The sequence below is a fragment of the Leptonychotes weddellii genome, chromosome 12 (genome assembly GCF_054177405.1).
Source record: "Leptonychotes weddellii isolate Sample4059 chromosome 12, ASM5417740v2, whole genome shotgun sequence".
NCBI lineage: Eukaryota > Metazoa > Chordata > Mammalia > Carnivora > Phocidae > Leptonychotes > Leptonychotes weddellii.
The window spans coordinates 25,473,123-25,495,180 of NC_138380.1; the positions used below are offsets into that span (position 1 = coordinate 25,473,123).

The 22,058-nt window shown below is 36.7% G+C and overlaps 1 protein-coding gene across 9 annotated transcripts in view; it reads left to right on the top strand.

Annotated features, from left to right (window-relative positions):
• The window catches only part of CADPS2 (calcium dependent secretion activator 2), a 495,106-nt gene that overhangs the window by 367,445 nt on the left and 105,603 nt on the right, over positions 1-22,058 (top strand). For 5 of the 9 annotated variants that reach the window (XM_081800170.1, XM_081800179.1, XM_081800172.1 and 2 more), the window contains exons 14-17: positions 5,452-5,553; positions 11,395-11,458; positions 14,765-14,888; positions 16,899-16,919. In XM_081800170.1, coding sequence (XP_081656296.1) covers positions 5,452-5,553; positions 11,395-11,458; positions 14,765-14,888; positions 16,899-16,919 — 311 coding nt within the window. The remainder of the gene's footprint in view (positions 1-5,451; positions 5,554-11,394; positions 11,459-14,764; positions 14,889-16,898; positions 16,920-22,058) is intronic. The other 4 variants (XM_081800171.1, XM_081800177.1, XM_081800175.1 and 1 more) reach the window with 1 other exon arrangement.

Sequence of the window (22,058 nt, forward strand, 5' to 3'; positions counted from 1 at the left end):
GCCTTTTGGCTAAGATCAAGTGAAGGAACTATTTTTGGACAAATCCGCCTTTCAAAAAAGGGTGTGTGTGTGCGTGCGCGTGCGCCTGCATGTGATGCTTTCTCTGAAGGCAGAATGAGAGCCAGAGGCAGATGTAAGAGGAAGATGTTGAGCATCAGCAGCAGAGTTCCATTGTGTGCGAATTCCGTCTTTAAAGAATCTTTCCAATATAATTAACATAGACCTAACTACATTTGCTGTCCCTTTGCTTATTATGTAATGCCAGAAGGAAGTTCTGTGTCCTGACTTGTTTGTATCTGTAATTAAAGGAAATGCATCTACCATTAAACTGTCTTTTATAATTTGCTCATATCTTAAACTTTCATGGAACACTATTCTTACGAAAATCATGTGATTTCAATAACTACAGGCCCCAGGAAAAAAATGAGAAGTTTAAATCTCGAGACATGAGAATGCCCTTTTTTTCATTGGAACAACTTTACTATTTATTTATCAGTCATAGAATTAAGCTCCAGTTAACATTCAAATCAGAAAATTGGCCTTTTACTTTAGAATTTTCAATAACCATATTTTAACATTGTCTTTTTATCAGTATCAAAGATTACTTTTATTATCTCAGGAGAAAAATTCTTTTATTGAGACTTAAAGCAAATGATTTCACTAATAATTAAAATGGCAGGTAAATACTAAAAATTTTCTGCTAAATGTAAAAACAGCTAACTTTTGTCAGATCTTTTTACCCAGAGTACTTAACTATAATTCCTGTACTGTTTGCTTTTCAAAAAATTTCCTGTTTTACCTACTGTTATATGATTTAAAATGTTCCAATTAATTTATGCCCCATTAATACCAATAAGCAATACTTGTGATACTACTCATTCATGAGTTTTTATTATCTGCTATAGCTGGTATTTTTATATTCGGTGTATCATTTATTCATGTCTTTAGCATTTATTTGCCATTTAGCATTTAGCATCAATTTGCCAGCTACCATTCTGGGTATCAGGGGTGCAGCACAAAGGAGGCAAACAATAAACAGATCTATCACATGTGGGGTGATGGCATATTATGTACAATGACCAGCAATAAAGCATGTTAAAGGAGAAGAGACCTATGGGAATGAAAGATTACACCTTTACAGCAGGTGGTTAGAGGTAACCTCATTAATCCTGAGTCATGTGGGTAGACATGAGAAGACAGTGAGCAAGCCCTGTGTGCCTCGGAAAAGACCCTCCCAGGGAGCAGCATGTGCAAAGGCCCTGAGGCCTGTGAGTTTGAGTCTGTGTTTGAGGAATAGCTAGGAGGCCAGAGTGGCTGGAGTGAAGGGACCTGCTAGGAGGGGTAGAGAAGATCAGAGTGAGTGTGTGTGTGTGTGGGGGGGTGTTCTATAAGGTCTTGCAGATCATTATAAGAATTTTGGCTTTTGGAATATTAGCATTATAAGGTATGGCTTAGGCTTGGAAAAGGCTCACTGTAGTGTGTTACCAATACTCTGACATAGAAAAGACTAGAAGAGGGAGACTAAGGAGGTTGTAACCATACTTGGGGTATTTTTTGAAGGTACAGCTGACAGCAATAAATTTATAAGCTGAGTTTATAAAGCTATTATTTTAAATCTCTATTACCCTGGGTCTACTAGATGAATGTTCATAGAATACAAGTAGTTTAAGTTTCTCTTAAAGCTGCTTTCTGCAAGTACAAATTTTAAGGACTGACTTTGTTGAGATTTTTTTTTTTTTTTTCATCAGTGGCACCTGGGTGGCTCAGTTGGTTAAGCATCTGCCTTTGGCTCAGGTCATGATCCCAGGGTCCTGGGATCGAGCCCCACATCGGGCTTCCTGCTCAGCTGGGAGCCTGCTTCTCCCTCTCCCTCTGCCTGATGCTCTGCCTGCTTGTGCACGCTCTCTTTCTCGCTCTCAAATAAATAAATAAATAAATAAAATCTTTTAAAAAAGTAAAGAATTACTGATTCAGTAGCAGATATTTGAAATTTTATTGATATTTAAGCTTTCTGCCTTATATAACTAATATAGAAAATGTCTGAGGTAAGTATATTTAAAATACTCCACATTCTCAGATACAGTTTACATTTTCTTTTAAAGATTGTATTTATTTGAGAGAAAGAATGAGAGAGAGAGAGAGAGAGCGCACTTGGGGTTGGTCAGAGGGAGAAGCAGACTCCCCGCTGAGCAGGGAGCCCGATGCGGGACTCGATCCTAGGACTCCAGGATCATGACCTGAGCCAAAGGCAGTTGCTTAACCAACTGAGCCACCCAGGCACCCCAGTTTACATTTTTTAATAGAGATTTTTTTCCTCTTTATTATTTTCTGTGAAATGTAGGGGAAAGAGAATAAGACATGGGCACTAAGAGCCCCAGATTTGGAATGCAAGAAAACCTAGGTTCAAGTCCAGGCTCCTACTCTTTATAGCTGTGCGACCTTGGGGAAGTCACCTAACCTCCCTGAGCTTCAGCAGCTTCCTTTCTTGGAGTCTGGAGAATGGGTTGCTGTGTATGCATATGAAATAGCACAGTACCAGGGGCATATTTAGAATTTTGTTATTTATCATTGTTTTGTTTATTTTAATAATGGCTATGACAAGGAAGATATTGATGACACAGGACATATTTGCGTTTATTGGAAAGAATTTTAATATTTTTTAAAAGATTTTATTTATTTGACAGAGCAGGAGCAGGGGTAGGGACAGAGGGAGAGGGAGAAGCAGATTCCCACTGAGGAAGGAGCCTGACGCAGGGCTGGATCCCAGGACCCCGGGATCATGACCTGAGCTGACCGACAACTGAGGCACCCAGGCGCCCTGGGAAAAATAATTTTAGAAGGAGCTGTTACCTTTAGGCATGACTGCAGCAAAGCTGCTATTTATTCCCAATCACTTAGGTACAGACGTCCACTTCATATACCTAATATTCAGTACATAGACTGGTGTATGCACTAAAAGGCATGTAAATAAGGACAGGCCCAAAATACTAACTATTGTATTTAACTTGTCAGATGTATACTGAATTTAATAATAAACTCACTAAAATGACAGCCTTTCACTGTATATAACCATCTTTATCTTAGTGAAAGCTGACACAAGTGATGTTCCTCTGACTTACCTTTCTCGCTTTTCATCACCTAAACCCCTGGCTCCATTGTGTCGTGTAGGCGAGGTGCCCCAGTGAAGTTTAATATGACAGGATGACTTGCTGTATCGCTGTGGATCACAATCTCCTTTGACAGTTGAAGCAAACAGTAAAATTCACTCTAATATAACCATGTGGTGTCTGTCAGAGAGCAAAGCCAAAGAGCCATATCAGTGATCAGAATAATAAATATAAGTTCTTTATTCTTTTTCACCAAGTTTGCATAGGCGTATATCGTGAAATGCCGACCCACAACTTTGTGGTGTGGATTTTTGTGCTATCTATATGATAACACAATGTAGTTATAGTTTGCATCTGAATGCTCAAATTCCCAAGTTAATGATGTATATAAAACTCCCTGCTTGAACTTTTGTGATCATTATTATACTTACTCTTAAGTTATAGTCTTGGTTTTGTGCTATCATTTGCTCAGTGGGAATTGACGCTGAAGTAATATGTGAAAAAATCCATTATATTATAAATTATTGTAATATGATAAATTATTATAAAGTATTGGGGTTAGCTCAGAGTTCATTATTTTGTAGTTTATAGATCAGACTTTCTTTTCTCCTTCCTAAAAATATTTGAAAGACCAATATTTGCCATTAGTTTTTCTGCAGTTCACATTGAAAATACATTCCGGTAGAATGTACTATTCTGACTATGAAATAAAATAATTGGTGTTTCCCTATTTAGGGATGAAGTATAATTGTAAGATTTTCAAAGCATAAATTCCAGCAGCTTGTGCGTTTCTGAAATAACAAATTATTTACTCTATAATGGCAAAAAAAATTTTCAGACTTAAATGATGCTGTGAGATGAATAAAAGGTCTTTAGGTCATTATGATTCAGGTATAACTTTAAAAGTAATTGCTTTTATCCTAATTGACTAGTTGCAAGCATCAAAGATACACATGCACACGCATGTTTATATGTATATGTGAAACGAGTGGGAGCCCCAAATAGCAATCTTCTGGGGAAAGTTATATCAAGCATTCATTTCTCTTTGTTTTTCATAATCATCTCTACCTATCTTATCCATAAATATTAAAAATTAGTTAAAATTATAAGTACATAAGTCTTTGGGAACTAAAATATCTTTAGAAAAATAAGCTAATAGAGGAAGAAATGATTGGTGTTTATCAAATGCAAGAGATTCATTTTGTTGAAATAGACACTTTTTGAATATGACATTAATAGGTCTTTCTCATTGCGTTAACAAAGTTACAGTTCATAGGTTCAAAATTTTTGATGACTGTTATACAAGCAGATACTTTTTTTTTTTAAGATTTATTTATTTGACAGAGAGAGAGACAGTGAGAGAGGGAACACAAGCAGGGGGAGTGGGAGACGGAGAAGCAGGCTTCTGCCTAGCAGGGAGCCCGATGCAGGGCTGGATCCCAGGACCCTGGGATCATGACCTGAGCTGAAGGCAGACACTTAATGACTGAGCCACCCAGGCACCCCAATATACAACCAGATACTTGAACTGATATAGAATAAATTCTAAATCCATTATTAGAAATATTTTATACTTTTAATGCTGATCTTAAGTAAAAGAAGATTTCTGTTCAGTCTTCGTAACTACCTCTAAAAGTCCTGATGTGAACTTGCCTTGATTCCATAGGGATATTTGGCTGAGCCCAAAATGCAGGAACATAGCTGATCTGTGTTCTCTATAAGTTTTTATTCAACTATTTGTTTTGAATTATAAGCCCCCACATTTAAACAACAACAACAAAAAAATGCAGTAAATCACCAAATGTATTCAAATTTTCTGTGTTTTTTTACAATTAGAATGAAATCTCCAGTTTCACATTAGCTTAATTTTTACTTGGAAGAAAAGTAGTTAAAACATTTTAGTTTGCATTCAGTATGCTTTTATAATATTTTCATCCACGGGATATTTATTCAATTTGTCAAATGTTTGGTACCACATAAAACACTTTTCACTACCATTCTCAAGGACTAGTCATTGTTTTCAGTAGATATTTGCTACTGGAAAATATTTATTGTAATCCTTTACCTTGAAGGCTGTTTAAAACAGAATAATTCCATTCATTCCAGGTCAGAATATGAAGCAAATGGCTACAAATACCTCCTTTAAATAAATTTCCATTATAGATGCAAGTAATATGTATACTATCCAATATGCATTTTCCTTAATTATTCTTCAGGGAAATAGAGATATAAAGATATATGTATATATAAATATATTTAAAAATAAAGGTATACAAAAAATATGAAAGTAAACATTCAATCAGTATAAATTACTGATTCTGTTTGTTTGTTTGTTTGTTTCCAGGCCTGATGGAATTGGAACTGTTTCAATGGAAGAAAAAGAGAGATTTGAGGAGATAAAAGAAAGACTCTCTTCCCTTTTAGAAAATCAGATAAGCCATTTCAGGTATATACTCTCTTCATTAAAATTAAGTATTTGCTTTCTTCACTCAACACTCCAGTTCCCTATAGAGGTTTATTATGTCTTTCTTTGGCTACTCAAGAACTACCAGTAGCTTCTTCTCCATCGCCTGCCAGGTAAGATCCATATTCCTCAGTCTGTGGTCTGCTTCTAAGCCTGCCATTCAGTTTCCACCATTCATTAAGGTAGGTCCCTTACCCCTTCAATTTATGGAATGCATCTCTCACTTGCTTGTACATTTCTCATCCTCGAGTAACCTCTTCCCCCAGCTCTGGTGAGTAGTCCTCCCTCTCTCTGAATCACCAGGCAAGGAGCTTCTTGTGTCTTATCTTCATAGTAGAGCTGTTTTCGATCATTCCAGCAAAGACTGGAAAACCTGAAGTCTTTTAGCATTTATCATCTGTACTCTTCACTAGTCACTTAACACATAGTTATAATACCCATTTCTTAAGTCATTAGTTATTTTATTTACATTTTGTGAGAACAAGGGCCTTGTTTCCTGGCACAGTTCCTTGCTCAAAAAAATTAACCATTGATACTAAGAAACATTTACAGAATGAAAGATCAAAATCTTGATATTTTTTCCCCTGATTATAGTTAGCTCAATAGAACCTAATGGTTAAAAAGGGAAATATTTCTGGAGAATGCAATTCAAGACAAAGGAGAAAACAAAGAAAGAGGGATAGTTAAGATCCCTGAACAGAAAATGAGTGGTAAAGAGGAGGGAATCTCCATAGTGATAGTTAATAGAAACCCCAAGTGATGATTGAGCTTAGAAAGCAACCAGTTCTGATGAGAGCAGGTCAGAAAAATTCTTCAAGTAAATTAAATTGACAAAATACTAAGATGTTTTAGTATGTTGAGAGAGGATTTACCCACCTGGAATTGAGTTTGGAGTTCTATTTAAAAAAGATATTAAAGGGGCGCCTGGGTGGCTCAGTTGGTTAAGCAACTGCCTTCGGCTCAGGTCATGATCCCAGGGTCCTGGGATCGAGCCCCGCATCAGGCTCTCTGCTCAGCGGGAAGCCTGCTTCTCCCTCTCCCACTCCCCCTGCTTGTGTTGCCTCTCTTGCCATCTCTGTCTCTCTGTCAATTAAATAAATAGATAAAATCTTTAAAAAAAAAATAAAAAAGATATTAAAAACAAAGACAAGTATTAATTATAAACAAAATAATGGCATGTAAATCATAGTAAATACTGTGTATCACTTATCTGGCACATTTACATAATATAAATACTGAATTTAACCCCCCAAAATGGCATAACTGTGTTAAAAGATAAGAAGGACAGGAATTACATTTAGGATGGGGGAAAGCAGTCAAAAAAAAAGAAAAAAAAAGAAGCTACATATGTCTAAGGTGGAGTAACAAGATTATATTTACCCTCCCATCTGAAACAAAAAAATTTTTAAAAAAATTTTTTTAATGTGGAAAAATGCTTTTCAGCACATTAAGCATAAGACAATGAATACAACTGATTCTTGAGAGATGAGAAACAAATGAATAAGCCCTTTCATTTTCTCCACTTGGCACCAGGAGAGTGCTTCTGAGCCATGGCCCGTGGAGGAGAATCCCAGTGGACACCCTGACTTGAGGAGACAGAGATGTGAGTCCAGGGAGGGCAAAGCACCCAGAGTTTGCAGGTCAAACTTCTGAAGAAAAGAGAGGAGAGACCTGCAGGTGTTTGCTGAGGGGCCCCCTGGAGTCTTCAACTGAGTATTGATTTGAACATGTATGTAAGGAAACTATTTGAAGTCAGACAGATAATCCTTTCACTCTGTGGTAGGATTACAGGAGATAATCCTCAAAGCTAACATAGAGCTAAGAGGAGTACCAGTTTCTACCACCCAGATTGGAAAGCTTCTAAGTCATGAATAGAGGGTCGAATACTCAAGAGAATTTTTGCCTCAGTAATAGAAAAAAATTAGCCCTGTTTTTATTGCTCCTAATGAGGATTAAAATCAAGTTTCAAATAAATCAAATTGTTTTTAAGTAATTTAACTGCATTCCAAACAAAGGTCAAGAATAAAAGAATGCAAAAATATTGAGCCACCAATAATGTAAAATAATAATGTCTAGCATCCAATCAAAAATTTCTAGGCAGACGAAGAAATGGTAAAATATGACCAATGAAGAGAATGAAAACAGCCAAAAGTGGAAGTGACACAGAAGATAGAATTAGTAAACAATAGTATTAAAAGAATTCTTACCAAATGTCATATGCTCAACCTCTTAAGGGCGCCTATGGAAAACCTACAACTTCATACTTAACAGTGAAAGATTGAATGTTTTTCACCTGAGATCAAAAGCAAGGCAAGGATGTCTGCTCAAAAATCAGTAATCAAGGTTGTGTGGTGTGGACAGTTCAGAAATCCACTCATACACATGTGGTCAATTGATTTTCAAAGATACACAAAGATAATTTGCAAAGTACACTTTTTTCAATAAATGGTGCTAGAACTATTAGATAGCCAAATGCAAAAGATTGACCTGGACCCATACCTCATACCTGATTAAAAAGTTAACTCAAAATGGGTAGACCTAGAAAACAGAAAATCTCTTTGTTCTTGTACGAAACAAAGATTCTTCAAAACACCAAAATCATGATTCATAAATGGAACAGTGTTACCTTGAACTTCATCAACATTAAGAACTTTTGATCTTCCAAAGACATTGATAAGGGAATAAAAAGATATATCTCAGAATGGGAAAAAGTATTTGCACAATACATATCCCACAAAAAACTTCTTTCTATCCAGAATATATAACTAACTCTTAAATCTTAGAAATGAAACAACCCAATAAAAAATTGTTCCTGATATTTCATCAAAGACACATGGCAAAAAGCCATATGAAAAGATGCTCAATGTCATTATTCTTTGGGGAAATACAAACTAAAACACAATACAGTACTACTACATTATTAGTATAAGTAAAATTAAAAAAAATAAGTACCACCCAACAAGTGTTGGCATGGATATGAAACTGGAACTCTGCATATACTCAGGAGTATAAAAGGGTACAACCCACTTTGTAAGACGGTTTGCAGGTTTTTAAAAATTCAAACACCTAACATATGACCCAGCCATCCCACTTGTAGGTATTCTCCAAGAGAAATCAAAGCCCATGTCCACACAAAGACTTTCATGTGAACATACAGCATTATTCATAATAGCTGAATATGAAAACAAGCCAGATGGCCACAACAAGGAAGAGACAAACAGTGTATCACAATACTTCTGAGCAGTAAAAAGGAATGAACGGTTGATAGCATGAATGAATATCAAAATATACTGAGAGAAATCAGATGCAATGAAGTACATACTGTAAGATTCCTCTTATATAAAATTATAGAAAATACAAACTAATTCAAATACAAAGTAAATCAGTGGTTGCCTGGGCCCAAGGGGTGGGGAAGAAACATTTGGCAGTCACAAATATGTATATTAAATTGATTGTGGTGATGGTTTCACAGGTATATACATATGTCAAAACTTATCAAATTATGTATTTTAAAAATGTGCAATTATATGTCATTTATACCTTTAAATCTATTAAAAGCTAAGTACTTCCATAGTGGGAAGTTAGTAGAATAATATATAAAAGTGAAAAATCAAGAATTTGAAATATTAGCATGTAGGTTAGGCATAAAATGTTTAAATACAGAAAGAAATAGCTAAAAGTTAAAAACTTTCTCTTCTCGAGAAATTACTTGGGGAGTGGGGTGCAAATGACATAAAAACTTCTGTTTTTCATAAGAAGCCTTTAGAAGTTTCCTTTCAGACTATGTGTATATATAAGTTTGATAAAAAGAAATACTGTATTTTAAAATGGTAAAGAAAAGAAACAGTTTAATTGTGGGACATGTCTATGCAGGCTCATCTATCTGTGTAATTAATTTACTAAGGTGGGAATCATGGTGATTTTAATTTATTCAGATTAGATATTAAACTTGGTTGAATTTTATTTGATGATTGAGTATTTTCCACTTTGTTATTACAGAGCTGTGAAAGTGGTGCAAACCCAAAATATTTATCCTGAAAAGCAGAACAAAACTATTCCTTTCTTTTAAAACCCATTTTGTAAAGATTAATTAAGCCTCTGTGTAGTTATTTTCTGTACTTTATTGATTCAGGATTACTTGTACTCTGTAAATGTGTTGAATTATTTACACATCATGGGCAGCTAATGCTAATTCAGAACATACCCAGTGGGACCTCAGAGCCCTGAAATGCTAAATGTAATCTGGGGATCAGTAACATTCCATTCATAAAATGTGTCACCCTCAGGTTAATGGAAATAAACAATAGGAAAGACAATGGGTGGATTATGCAAATACACTGAAAAGATTTAAGCAGGGGAGGGGACTATAAGAACCCAATTTGTGTTTTATTTAAACTTGGATTAAGGTTTATGGTATACAAAATGATGAAAGCTACTTCGCTAATTTGCTAATGCTCTAAAAAGCAACACTGCACAGGAAAAAAAAACTATTAAATAAATTGGTTGTTGCTTTTGTGCAGGGTAGCAGAGAGGAGTAAGAGAATGCATTGAAGTACGAGTTAGTTGAAGGAAACTTTTAACAGTAAGTGAAATAAACACCGTTCTGAAGAAAAATTTGACTAGATTTATGATGTTTCTTGCATTTATCTGACACTAGTAAAAGTTTCATAAAACTAAAACCCGATCCTAATATGAATTTAACAGCTGCTTTCTGAGAAATCCATCTTTAATCAGTCTTTAAAATTTGCTGCTATAAAACAAGTTGAATTTAAGTATGTGTTTTTAGGGAAACCTGTTCAGATTGCCTTGTGAAAAAAATAATTTCATTGTGGGTTACACCTTAGAAGATGTGTTTACCAAGTCCCTGAATAATGGCAAAGGACATGGAAATCTATAAACTTCAAGTTACCGGTTTGAAGATTTCTAATCCAGACAGCTCAGCTGCCTGTAGCACTTGATCTTGGGTGGGGGGCGGCGGGGTTTGGGGAGAAGGTGCTTTACTGAACCTGATTCAAGAAAGCCAGGAGCTCCAGCAGGATGAAGAGGCCCTGACATTCTCTGCTCTTTAAGTGGAAAGTGACCTGAAGAGGAACCCCCGTGTGAAGAGCAATAAATCTGTTACCACCATGTGTTAGCTAACTTATGAGGAGCCCACTCACTCGCCCACGCCTCTGACCCTGATTGCGGAACACGGCGGTGACCTGCCCTCCGGTTGTTGGTGTATATTAGGAAGGCACGGCACGAGAAAGCTGAGGATAACCTTCCCCACTGGCAAATTGCGGAGCTCTGGAAAGTTTGTGTTTTGTGTGGGGAGGTTGTAGAGTTAGCTACTAGCATAACAGACAGGCAGATGTCAGGAAAGGGGGGAAGCTGGAACCTGTTTTGTACTCAAAGTTATGTCTGTGGGGTGTGCTTCCATCTCAAGCCACACATAAGTACAGGAGGAAATGGGGGAAATCATTTTGTTTATCATAGGGCTTGAATAACAGCAAACCTTAAGAAGATTTTAGGAAATGTATTTTTAATTATCTCTTTACTGGTAGAATCTTGGAGGTTTTTGTTTTGTTTTAATTTACTATGTTCTTTCTGAACATCATCAAAATTTTAGAACCTTTTCATCATAGTTGATACCTTTACTGTTAAAAGAAATCGAAAGCATGGAACCAGGTAAACTTCTGCCTTTAAGATTTTCCCAGATGGGTTGATGCTATTTTAACCACTTTTCACTGTTCTTCAATAATGCCAAGTAATAGAAGAGGGAATTACTGAGCAGTCTTGGATATTAAATGTTTGACTTTTTTGTTCCTCCTTTTGTTTTTAAAGATACTGTTTTCCCTTTGGACGACCTGAAGGTGCTCTGAAAGCTACGCTTTCATTACTTGAAAGGGTACGTTCGAACACTACTTTATAAATACTATTTGCACTTAGTGGCTGTGTGTTTTAGTGACTGCACCAGGCAGACAGGCCCATTCCTCACAATGAGTGTGTTCTCTGAGGCTGTCGGTCACATTTCATCACTTTCTCACCAGCTCTTAACTACGTCCAACTCTTCCTATCTCCTACCTCTTTCTCCCCGCAGCTTTTCGGAAGCCACCCCTGCCATCCGAGGCTGAGTTGATGGCATCTTGGCAGTACCCATTTTCCCCACCTCTTTCTTTCCCTCATGAAATAGTCTTCTTTGTTTTTTTTTCCATTTAAGTACAATCATCCGTTTTTCAGACTTCACAGTTGTCTTTCATTACCCTCCCCACACCCCCGACTTACTTGTGCATCTACCTGTCACATTTCTTATACCTGTAAGGGTTTATCACTTAAAAGGCCCAAACGTATCCTTCCTTTCATTCTAAATCAGTCTCAAAATTCATTTCAACTCGTGTTACTTTAAATGAATCCATGAATGTGGAAATTCGTTTTCCCTCAAAAAATAAATAGCAAACAAGGCTTTCCTAGCCATGCTAAAATAATTTATTAATGAAAGTACATTCTCCACTCCTGTTTTTGTAGCAGACAAGGTTTGAAAGGGAAGTATCATTTTCATTTATTTATAAAACTATTCAAAGGCTAGTTGGAGCCTTAACAGTTAAGTGATGTGGACAATTCCTATTCCTTACCAGCATTAAAATGAATTTCTAAGGATCATTTATATCATGATAATATATATATATACATATATAGTATATAATATAATCATGATTTGATTATTCTGGCCCTAATTTATTGACTTCAAAGCACTTGGTCTTGTCCACTTTTCTGCCAAAGAATTCTAGATATATTACACTGTTGCTCAGCACTTCTATTAAAAGCAAAAAGGGAAGGCATTTTTCAGTGATTCAAGGACTTGGAAGATGAGGCTAGAACTGATGACTGTATACAGTGGTCGCGTATGTCTTGCCCCTGTTTTATCCTTGATTCCTGTGCATCGTATGATAGAAATATTATTACAGCGGTTACCTGTTTTATTAGAATTTTTATTATAAAGCTGTGTGTAACCCAGTCTTTTCCAAAGTATTCATTTCATCCAGTTCATTGAGGTATCATAGAAAAGATAAAATCTTTCCAGAGAGCTTTACTTTTGGAATGGCATCCCACCCTGAGTACCTGATACAGCCTCTCCGTGTGCTCGTTTCCATGGTAGAGCTCCTCTCCTCCCCCAGCAGGGAAGAGTTCCCGATGGCATAGATGCCCTCATGTACTGACACGAGCCAGGATGAACAGTGACCTTTTTTCCACGTAAAGTCACTTATCATGTCTCTTGCTGAACTGAGAGAGAAATGGTAGGGCCATTCTTCATTTCCGTGTCTCTGTACTTATTGACAGAAAAGCAAAATCTACATGTGAATTCTTCATACTTACTATGCTTTGGAAGAAATGGAGGGGATACAGGAAACAAGCTCTGTCTCCCTTTTTGCTCTTGCCAGCCCTTAATCTGTATTTTGCCAGGAAAGAGGATACAGTTCCCCCCACTCCAAATTAAATATCCAGCTCCTGGGTAATGTAAACTATCACCTGATTTCAACCCTGGACTCACCTCTGTAACAGACATATACATTCTAATTTTAACAGCTATTTCTATTATTTAAAAGTGTGTCAGGCTCCTGGGTGGCTCAGTTGGTTAAGCATCTGACCCTTGATTTCGACTCAGGGCATGATCTTAGGGTTGTGGGATCGCACCCCACTTTGGGCTCCATGCTGGGGCATGGAGCCTGCTTAAGATTCTCTCCCTCCCTCTCCCTCTGCCCTCTCTCCCTTGCCCCCCCACCGCTTGTGCGTGTGCTCTCTGTCTTAATGAATGAGTGAATGAATGAATGAATGAATGTGTGTCACCATGGGAAGGTCTAATGGTAAAGTTCATGGTTATGCATATGGGACAAAATTAATTTTAAATTTAAACTTTAGGAATAATCACATTAAAAATAGTACATTTAAAAACATAATAGTACATTAATGCTTGTTTTTTTTAACTATCAGCAGAAGGGTTTTTTTTGCCTATAAAGAATCTAATGTGTAGTTCTAATTAAAGTACCAAATATATGTAAATGTGTTAAAGATTTTTAATATGAGACTATGAAGAATAATTGAATTTGATGGAAAGGAAATTTTTAAGTGATAAGGTTTGCTGTTTTGAAAAAGAAAGCTTGCCTAACAAAATTAAAATATATTGTGAAGGATCACCAATGCTTAAATGGTTGAGTAAATTTGAGATTATAAAATCCTTTGTGCTGAGGCCGATTGAAAGAGAAAGAAATCATAAAGCATGAAATGGATGTTTTCATATTCTTTTGATGAGTCTTTAAGGTAAAAGACTAATAGAATAGTAAGAATACTTACTGTTCTTGTTTTCTCTATATTCACATTTTGCCTTCTTTTTTATAATTTGAATGTAAGTAAAGCCAGAAAAGCTGCATTAACTATATGAAAAGATAGAGGTTATCTAATGGTATAATCAAAACTGACTGTAAGCTATTTAACCACTGAGAAAGTTTTAAGGAAATTATCGTCAGTGAGTCATTATAAAAGTGCTTAAATACATTATGTTTTGAATTCTGGATATAACTGTATTTTCCCCTGGCCAATAGTAATACTTCTAAGGGAAAACAAAAACATATTTAGGAACTCAACAGAAAATAATCTGTTGTTTTTTAATTTCAGAAAGTTTCCGTGTATTTTAACGTTTGATATTCCATTCATTTCACTAAAAGATTTTCTCCCCGTCAACAGATTAAGTAATTAAAGTTTAATTGTGGAGTTAGAGATCTTGATTTTTATAGAGCTCAAAAGCAATGCTTGTTCTTCATAGAATTTTTTACTGTTTTCATATATATATATATATATATTGCTCAAAAGATTTAAAGCTTTTCTATGAGGGATGTGCAAGACAAACCTTATTACTTGTCCCAAGGACTGTAATCCTGATCTGAAACAATTGCTGTAATGGTGTCGTGGGCCCCTGGAGGAAAAGTGACAGTCATCACACGGAACGGTGGTTTGGCCTATGGGAGGTTTTGATGTGCATAAATGAGGCTCGGACAGGAGGAGCCAAGATTGGAGGATTACATTCCTGGTTGTGAAGTGCCGACTCCTTACTTTGCCCCAGTGTTACCTAGGACCCCTTCCTCGTAATAGACCTAGGACATTTTGTGTAATTTGATTGCAGTCTCTGTTTTATGCAGTCTCTTTCTCTCCCCCTCTTCAGGTTTTAATGAAAGATATCGCCACTCCCATACCAGCTGAAGACGTGAAAAAAGTGGTCAGAAAATGTCTCGAGAAAGCAGCCTTGATCAATTACACTAGACTCACAGAATACGCCAAAATAGAAGGTCAGTGCACTGAGCAATTGTCCAAGTGGCAGTGAGAGCCAACAATGCCTATTAACTGAATTTTCTGTGAGAAGTTCTTTCCTTTCCTGAACAAACCTGTACCGTGGCAAAGGGAAATGTCTCATTAAAATCTCAGCTGGTGAACTGAAGAGCTTTTTCCTATTCATTGCTTTAATATGCCTCCTGGGACTCTGCTTGAATGAAAGACCCAGGATTCGTGCTTAAGTTGTCCTTTGTTCTTATTCTGAGTTTTCAAGGAACCAAAAGGTGTTTTCATGGGTTGTATTTTTTGACATTACCGTAAGTACATCTAACATTTAAACTATGGGTAGTGTCTTCTTTCCCGATCAGTAACGGTATAGTGTTACATAATTTTATTTTCTGTTCAACGGTGTCTCTCAGAGAAGGAGGAAACTTGATTATGGTGAGGGCCAAAATAAACTGATAGAATTCCCTGCAACTTTTCTTTGCTTGCCGTATATTAATGCACTTGAAAGATTAGGGAGGACTGCACATTTTTTCCTCTTCCTTCAGGTTTCATTCATTAAGAATACTGAAATTTAGGATGCTTAGAAATAACTAGGTTGAAATTCGTAGCAAAGTCACAAAATCAGCTTTATTCAGCAGTCCTTTAATATAATTAAAAATAGGAAGGGCCTCAAATATTTTGCTTTAATTATCATACAACTGGCTTGTGTAGTACAAGTAGCATTAACTTAGGGAAAAAGTTTGCAATGTTAAATACTTATATCTAAAAATAAAAGTAAATCCTCTATTAGAAAAATTTTAGTAACTTTTAATATAAAATTGTACTTAATTATAAATTTATTAATTATTAATATTAAGATAGTTTTATCAAAATTGGGATGATGAAAAAGATTGAGTATAATTGGCTGTTATATCCTTTTTTCTCTCCAAATCTGATCAAGCTTTCTAACAAGCATGCAATAACCAACCTCCTGAGTGATTAACAAAAAAGCCATCCCATCACTATAGCAACCAATATTATATCACAAGAGTAACAACATGAAACCTCCTTAGTTACCAGTTTAACATCATTAATTATGATATCACGTTGTGTTAAAGCAAAAGCAATAAATATTAGATAATTTGGGGAAAGTGGAAGATAAACAGATTGTTTTTCACATCTTGAATACCCATTCAAACAATTTTTGTGTTTTGGAATATTATGTGTTGTGAACATGGGTTGAAAGAATCGATACAAAAATAGACATTAAAACCTTTCAAATCTGATAAAGGGGAAAAAGTTTGTGCATAACTTGAATAAACATAATATTGTTTTACCCAGATGTTTCAATTCTATCCAAAAAACCTATGAGAATCCTTTTGTTCTTAACTGTCTGTTCTAATTAATATTTTTGACCATTATCTTGTCCAAGAATACTGAAAAGATATGCAGAATATTTCTATTTCCTGGTCAGAGTCCATTTTAACATGTACAAATAAAATTATTTGTCACAGCTTTTATTAATTAGCTAGCTTTTATTAATTAGCTAGGCGTGTTAACACTGGGGGTCAAAAGACATAGCTGTTCTGGATCACACAAAAAAATAAGTCTGTGTTAGAGAAGAGCCTATCATAGGACTAAATGGACAGTGGGCAGGGAATTCTCCTACTTCTTTCCCTTCTGGAGTCACCTTTTATTTCTAGTTGACTGTGAGAATATTCTAGAAAATGGATCCTAGAAATCTAATTGGGTGGGACTACTGAGCAGTCTCCATTTTCAAAACAAAACAAAACAAAATACATGCTTAGTATATGAGAAAACTTCTATGCATTTCATTAATTCCCTTTCTTCCAACCCCCATTCTTTTATCTAAAAAAATAAAGCACTTTTTGTTTATGCTCAGGACCAGACCAAGAACAAAATCTAATTTAAGTTAGAAATAGGAAGTGGCTACTTTTCCTTGCTTGATTGACCTCCTGCATTATGTGAGCAGCATGGGTAGAATCTGTTTTTCTCCTAAATTGTCTTTTCTTACGTTTTAGGCCCAGCAGAAAAGGAAGCAGGTAATGAATGTTTGTGCATGCACGTGTTGTTATTTCTATTGTGGTGCGTGATGTTTGATATTGATGGAGAGCTGTCCGCTTTTCAGGGCTCCTATTAGATCACTTTGGTTAAGATACTGAGAATACTTTGATTTTGTTGGAACTATTGTTAATGCTTTGTAGGGAAAATACAGGCCATTTATCTCTAAAAGTTCAGCGGTATTTTTTATATAAATTCAAAGCAAAAAACCGAGGTTGTATTAATGTTATACATTATGTTTTAAGCATGGACACTAATCTTAGTTGGAAGCTGTTGCCAATATTTGGAGGGCTCTTACAACTAGAAAAGAGGACCATCTTTCCTTTATCACTCCTGAAAAATAGCAGAGTAAAAAGCATAAATGCTATTAAATAAGAAGTAAGCAACTCTTAACTCTGAAAGTTGCACATCAGAGGAATGAACAGGGGTTCTGAAATCCCAGCCTCAGGCAGTTGCTAGGAAAGCGTTCTTCTCTTGGTCTCTGAATTTGTAAAGGTTTCCTTTTTTCTTATGCCACTTATTACCATTGTAATTAACTTAACTACATGTGCTGTTATCTGTTTATCCTACCTGTCTCTTCTTTAGCCCCTTGCAGGCAGGGTCCTGACTGAACGCGTTCACTGTTGGGTCCCAGCACCCAGCCCTGCACTGTTGACACAAAGTAGGCTCTCGGTGCTATGGAGAGAGATGAGAGGTTAGCTAGTTAGTTCATCCAGTGATGAACCTGCCTAGCCCAAGTTTCCTTCTCTTATTCAAACCCGGCACGCAGCATTATAGACAAGTTTGGCTTGTTTTTAACTGAAGTCTTCGACTAACGGGCTTTATTTCTATTTTTCCTAACTTTCAATTCTGTTTCAGTATTTGACCTCAGAAAGCGTCAGGCACAAAATGCTCTGAGCCCGGAGAAGGGGAAAGAACACACCTACAATGAGCACTAAAGTGCACTTTAGAGACTACCATCACCTCTTATGACCGCCCATTGTAATAGCAGCAGTCCTATGCTCTTTGACAAACTTTTTCAAAATCTCTTATGGCACTTTATCCCTCACAGTATTTCTGTTGTGAAGATAGGTTGTGTGTAGTTGACCCGCAGTAAGTCCAGAGGTGTTACGGGTTTTCCCACTGACATAAAGTGAAGAAGTCAGCCAGCTGGTACTTGTGTTGGGTGTCCTGATCCCCAGCCTACAGAGGCTACGCTCCTTCCCTTATGAAATGTGAAGGGGTCACAGTGCGCCTTCATGAAGGACGGGGCAAAGGCACCATGTAAAGTTGCACACATTCGCATTAAAGAGAGGGGAGAATGGGAGAGTTGCTCTCTTCCATGTACTTCACTTCCAGACAGAAGCCACACAGTCGACATTCATACTACCATTCCATGGTACAGGCTGATAACTATAGGAGAAACACTTTTCTTAATATTAAATGCCCCCAGGGGCGCCTGGCTGGCTCAGTCGTTGGAGCATGGGATGCTTCATCTTGGGGTTGTGAGTTCGAGCCCCACGTTGGGTGTAGAGATTACTTAAAAATAAAAAAATAAAAATCTTTAAGCGGGTGCCTGGGTGGTACAGTCAGTCAAGCGTCCAACTCTTGGTTTCGGCTGGGGTCATGATTTTAGGGTTGTAAGATAGAGCCCCGTGTCAGGCTCCATGCTCGGTGCACAGTCTGCTTAAAGCTCTCTTTCCCTCTGCACCCCGACCTCCTGCTCACTCGCTTGCTCTTTCTTTCTCTCTCAGTGAAATAAATAAATCTTTAAAAAGTCTTCAAAAAGTTTTTTTAATAAAAAAACAATTAAATAGAAAAGAGGGAAAAACCAGTGTAGTCTAGGTGCTTTAAGTGGATTGAAGGGGAAAGCTAATCTCAGTTGAAGAATCTTCTGAAGTAACAGAAGAGGGGTTTTGAAGAAATAATAGTTCTATTTCTTTGGTTGCATTTGGTAGCAAGTTAACAGGGTTACCTAGTAAATGTTCTTAGAGGTACTTTTAAAAGTGACTAAAAATGAGAAAGTCAGTTACATGTGTAAGAGCTCAAATGCTTGATAAGACTTCCAAGCAGTATTCTCTTGGGCATTATGATCCTTTTCCTCAGTTAGTTTGTCATCTAGAGAAGAGTCGAATTCTGCCCAAGGTTTGTCATGATTTGACTGCCTATTCCCTCAGGCTTTTTTATTTACTCTGCTTCATTAGTTCCTTAAACAACTCTACAAAACAGATACTTTACAGAAGAGGTAACCGAGACTTCAGAAAGAAGTCAGTAAGCTGCACAAGGGTGTGCTGTTGTTCAGTTCAGCAGACATGAGATTTGCGCCCCTGTATCTCCGTGTTCCTGGGTTGCCCTGCGTCCAGGGCTGATTCCGAGTGCTGACTTCAACACCTCAGGCACATCACAGGAGCCAAGGGGTCATTTTTGCCAGAAGTATAGATATTTAATAAGAGCAAACACTTACTACCAGGAACTGTTTTAAGCACTTTACACGTATCCATTCACCCTTTCCAATAAATATTTCTATTATCGCTTTTCCGGGAAACTGAAGCAAGGAGGGTAGCCAGAGACAGCTAGGAAGGGGGAGATTACAACACACTGTCTTCCTGTTGAACTGTTGTCTTATTTCCCTGGGTCTTCCTGCCTCCCATTTCTTGGCAACTTGGGTAGTTAAATTTACACTCGGTTAAAGTATGTGGACATTGGAAAGGAAGTCTGAAACAGTATGGTCCATAGAATTACAATGAAAGCTATAGATGTACCTTAAAATTTTCTAGTAGTCACATTAAAGAGGTGAAAAGGAAACAGGTGAAATTAATTTTAATAATAGTTCATTTAACCTAATATATCCAAAATATTATTATTTTAAAATGTATTCAATATACAGAATTATTAATGAGATATTTTACATTAGTTTTTCATACATAGTCTTTGAAGTCGGGCGTGTATTTTACTCCACTAGCACATTTTCTAGCCCCATTTCAAGTACTTGTTTACCTGTGGCTAGTGGCTGTGAATTAATTGGACAGCACAGATCCTATCAGAAGGCTAAGAGTTGGACTCCAGCATCTGAATCTTTTTGTTTTTTTCCCCACAGACACACATCTCACAGTGTCAGGTGTTGAAAGTGATTAAAATTTGTAACCTCTCCCCTCCCCCAACCCATATCATCTCCCTCCCTTCCCTACTTTATTTTTCTCTATGGCACGCAGTACAGTTCGCTCATACTACTATTGTCCTAGAAGGTTAGCTCCACCAGGGCAAGACTTTTGAATTTCAGTAACTGCTCTATCTCCGGTACTGAAAAACGTGCCTGGCACATATTTGGTACTCAGTAAATATTTATTGAATAAATGAATGGGTTTATGGCAGAGAGGCTATTTATAGCAGAGAGAACATCTGTAAACTGGCAAACTGGCTTGCAAAAGGTCATTCAAATCAATCACTGAATAATTAACAATATAAAAGCAAAAACTAACCACTTAAAAATAACAAGATTGGAAAAATTAAACCAGAATTTCATGCTCTTGTCATGCGCAGGGAGGGGGGGGGGAACTAACTCTGGATCACAGAAGCCAGAGGTTATAGAGAACAACTGCATTAACAATATTTAGCAGTCTAACCTGTTTCAGTTGTTTCTATAATTCAGCACGATGCTCAGTTGGACTCCTAGTCCTGTCTCCCATCCTTGGGAATTCTTCACATTCTCCACCTGCAACACAAATTTGCAGAATAAAGGGATTTTTTGGCTTTGTAATAAATGAAATAGAACAAATGCCCTCTCTCTCTCAGTGGCTTCTTTCCTTCTTGGGAATTCTTTGCATTTGTTTCATGAGAACAGATAGTTCATTTTGAGAACTTAGTTTCTAGAAAGCATTTTTTTTTAATTTTAAGAAATGTTTGAGATATACACAGCTGCAAAATCAGCTAGTTTTCTTCCTTGATTTAATTTTATCACGACTCCTTATGTAATGGTAAGATCCTTTTTACAGTATTTATAATCTAGGGTGCAAAAAGGTACTGAAACTTCATTTTCCTAATTGTGTGTCTTTTTTTTTTAATGGTATACCTTGTTGATGCAAACTAGCTCCTTTTAAAGGAGAATCAATTCCTTCATTCAAGGAATTTCTTATAGACAAGAACAGCAGTAATACATCTAATAACAGTCCCTGCTTTCTCCTGAAAACTATGCACTGTATGAGGACTTAACGATAAAAGAGAGAGAGGTGGCTCCTTAGAGCTTGCCTTGACCTGAGATCTTTTGCATAGATTTGGGAGCTAGACTTATTTTTAATCTCAAAACATGGAGGTGCCCTAAACCAAAGGTAGCATGGAGTGAACAGGCAAAGTCTTTGTGCACTGAGGATCTGTCTGGGCCCTTTGGTTGCCAGGTTTCCAGGTCTAACCCCCAAGTGCTCTCATTTTCAAAGTCTCCGTTGAACAGGTAGAGATGCTTTCCCAGAGGGCCACACTGCTTGCTTTCTTGGAGAGAAGTTGCACTTTGGCAGTCCTTACGTCATTAGGATGTGTTTGCCATCTGGGTGGCCTTTTAATTTAGCACTCCATTGTCAAAGTGTAGTGATAAATAAATAAAATCTGTTGTATAGAAGTGAGTAGATAAAAACTGCACAGTTGATGAGGATATTTTTTTGTTAGTGAATAGTTTTTTACTAATATTTCTAGAATAACCATTTTCTCATAAAAGTTGTGTTTTCTTATAAATTTGATTTAAAAATTTTTTGAGTATTATACGTTACGATGAATTCAGGTTACTAATGTCTAAATAATAGACCTGAAATTTTGCACTCCCATTAGAATTGATGATATTCTGATGGAGGTAATTTGCATATTGGAAGAAACAAGTCTCAGCTTGAAAACTAGAAAGCAAGCTGAAGAATCAAAGAATTTCTTTGTAGCCTTTTTTGGACAGCATGGCTTGGACAGTGGGACCTTTGACATGAAAGTTAAACCTCTGTCACCATTTCTGATTCTGAGTCACAGATGATTTAGGGACAAATTGATAAATGTAATTTCTGGCCGTAAGAGAGAATGACTTATCGTCATCTTTAAAATTTGGGGGAAAATCATAAATCTATAAAGAGCTTTTAGTTTATAAAAATATGTGTATGTAGAGTAAAAAC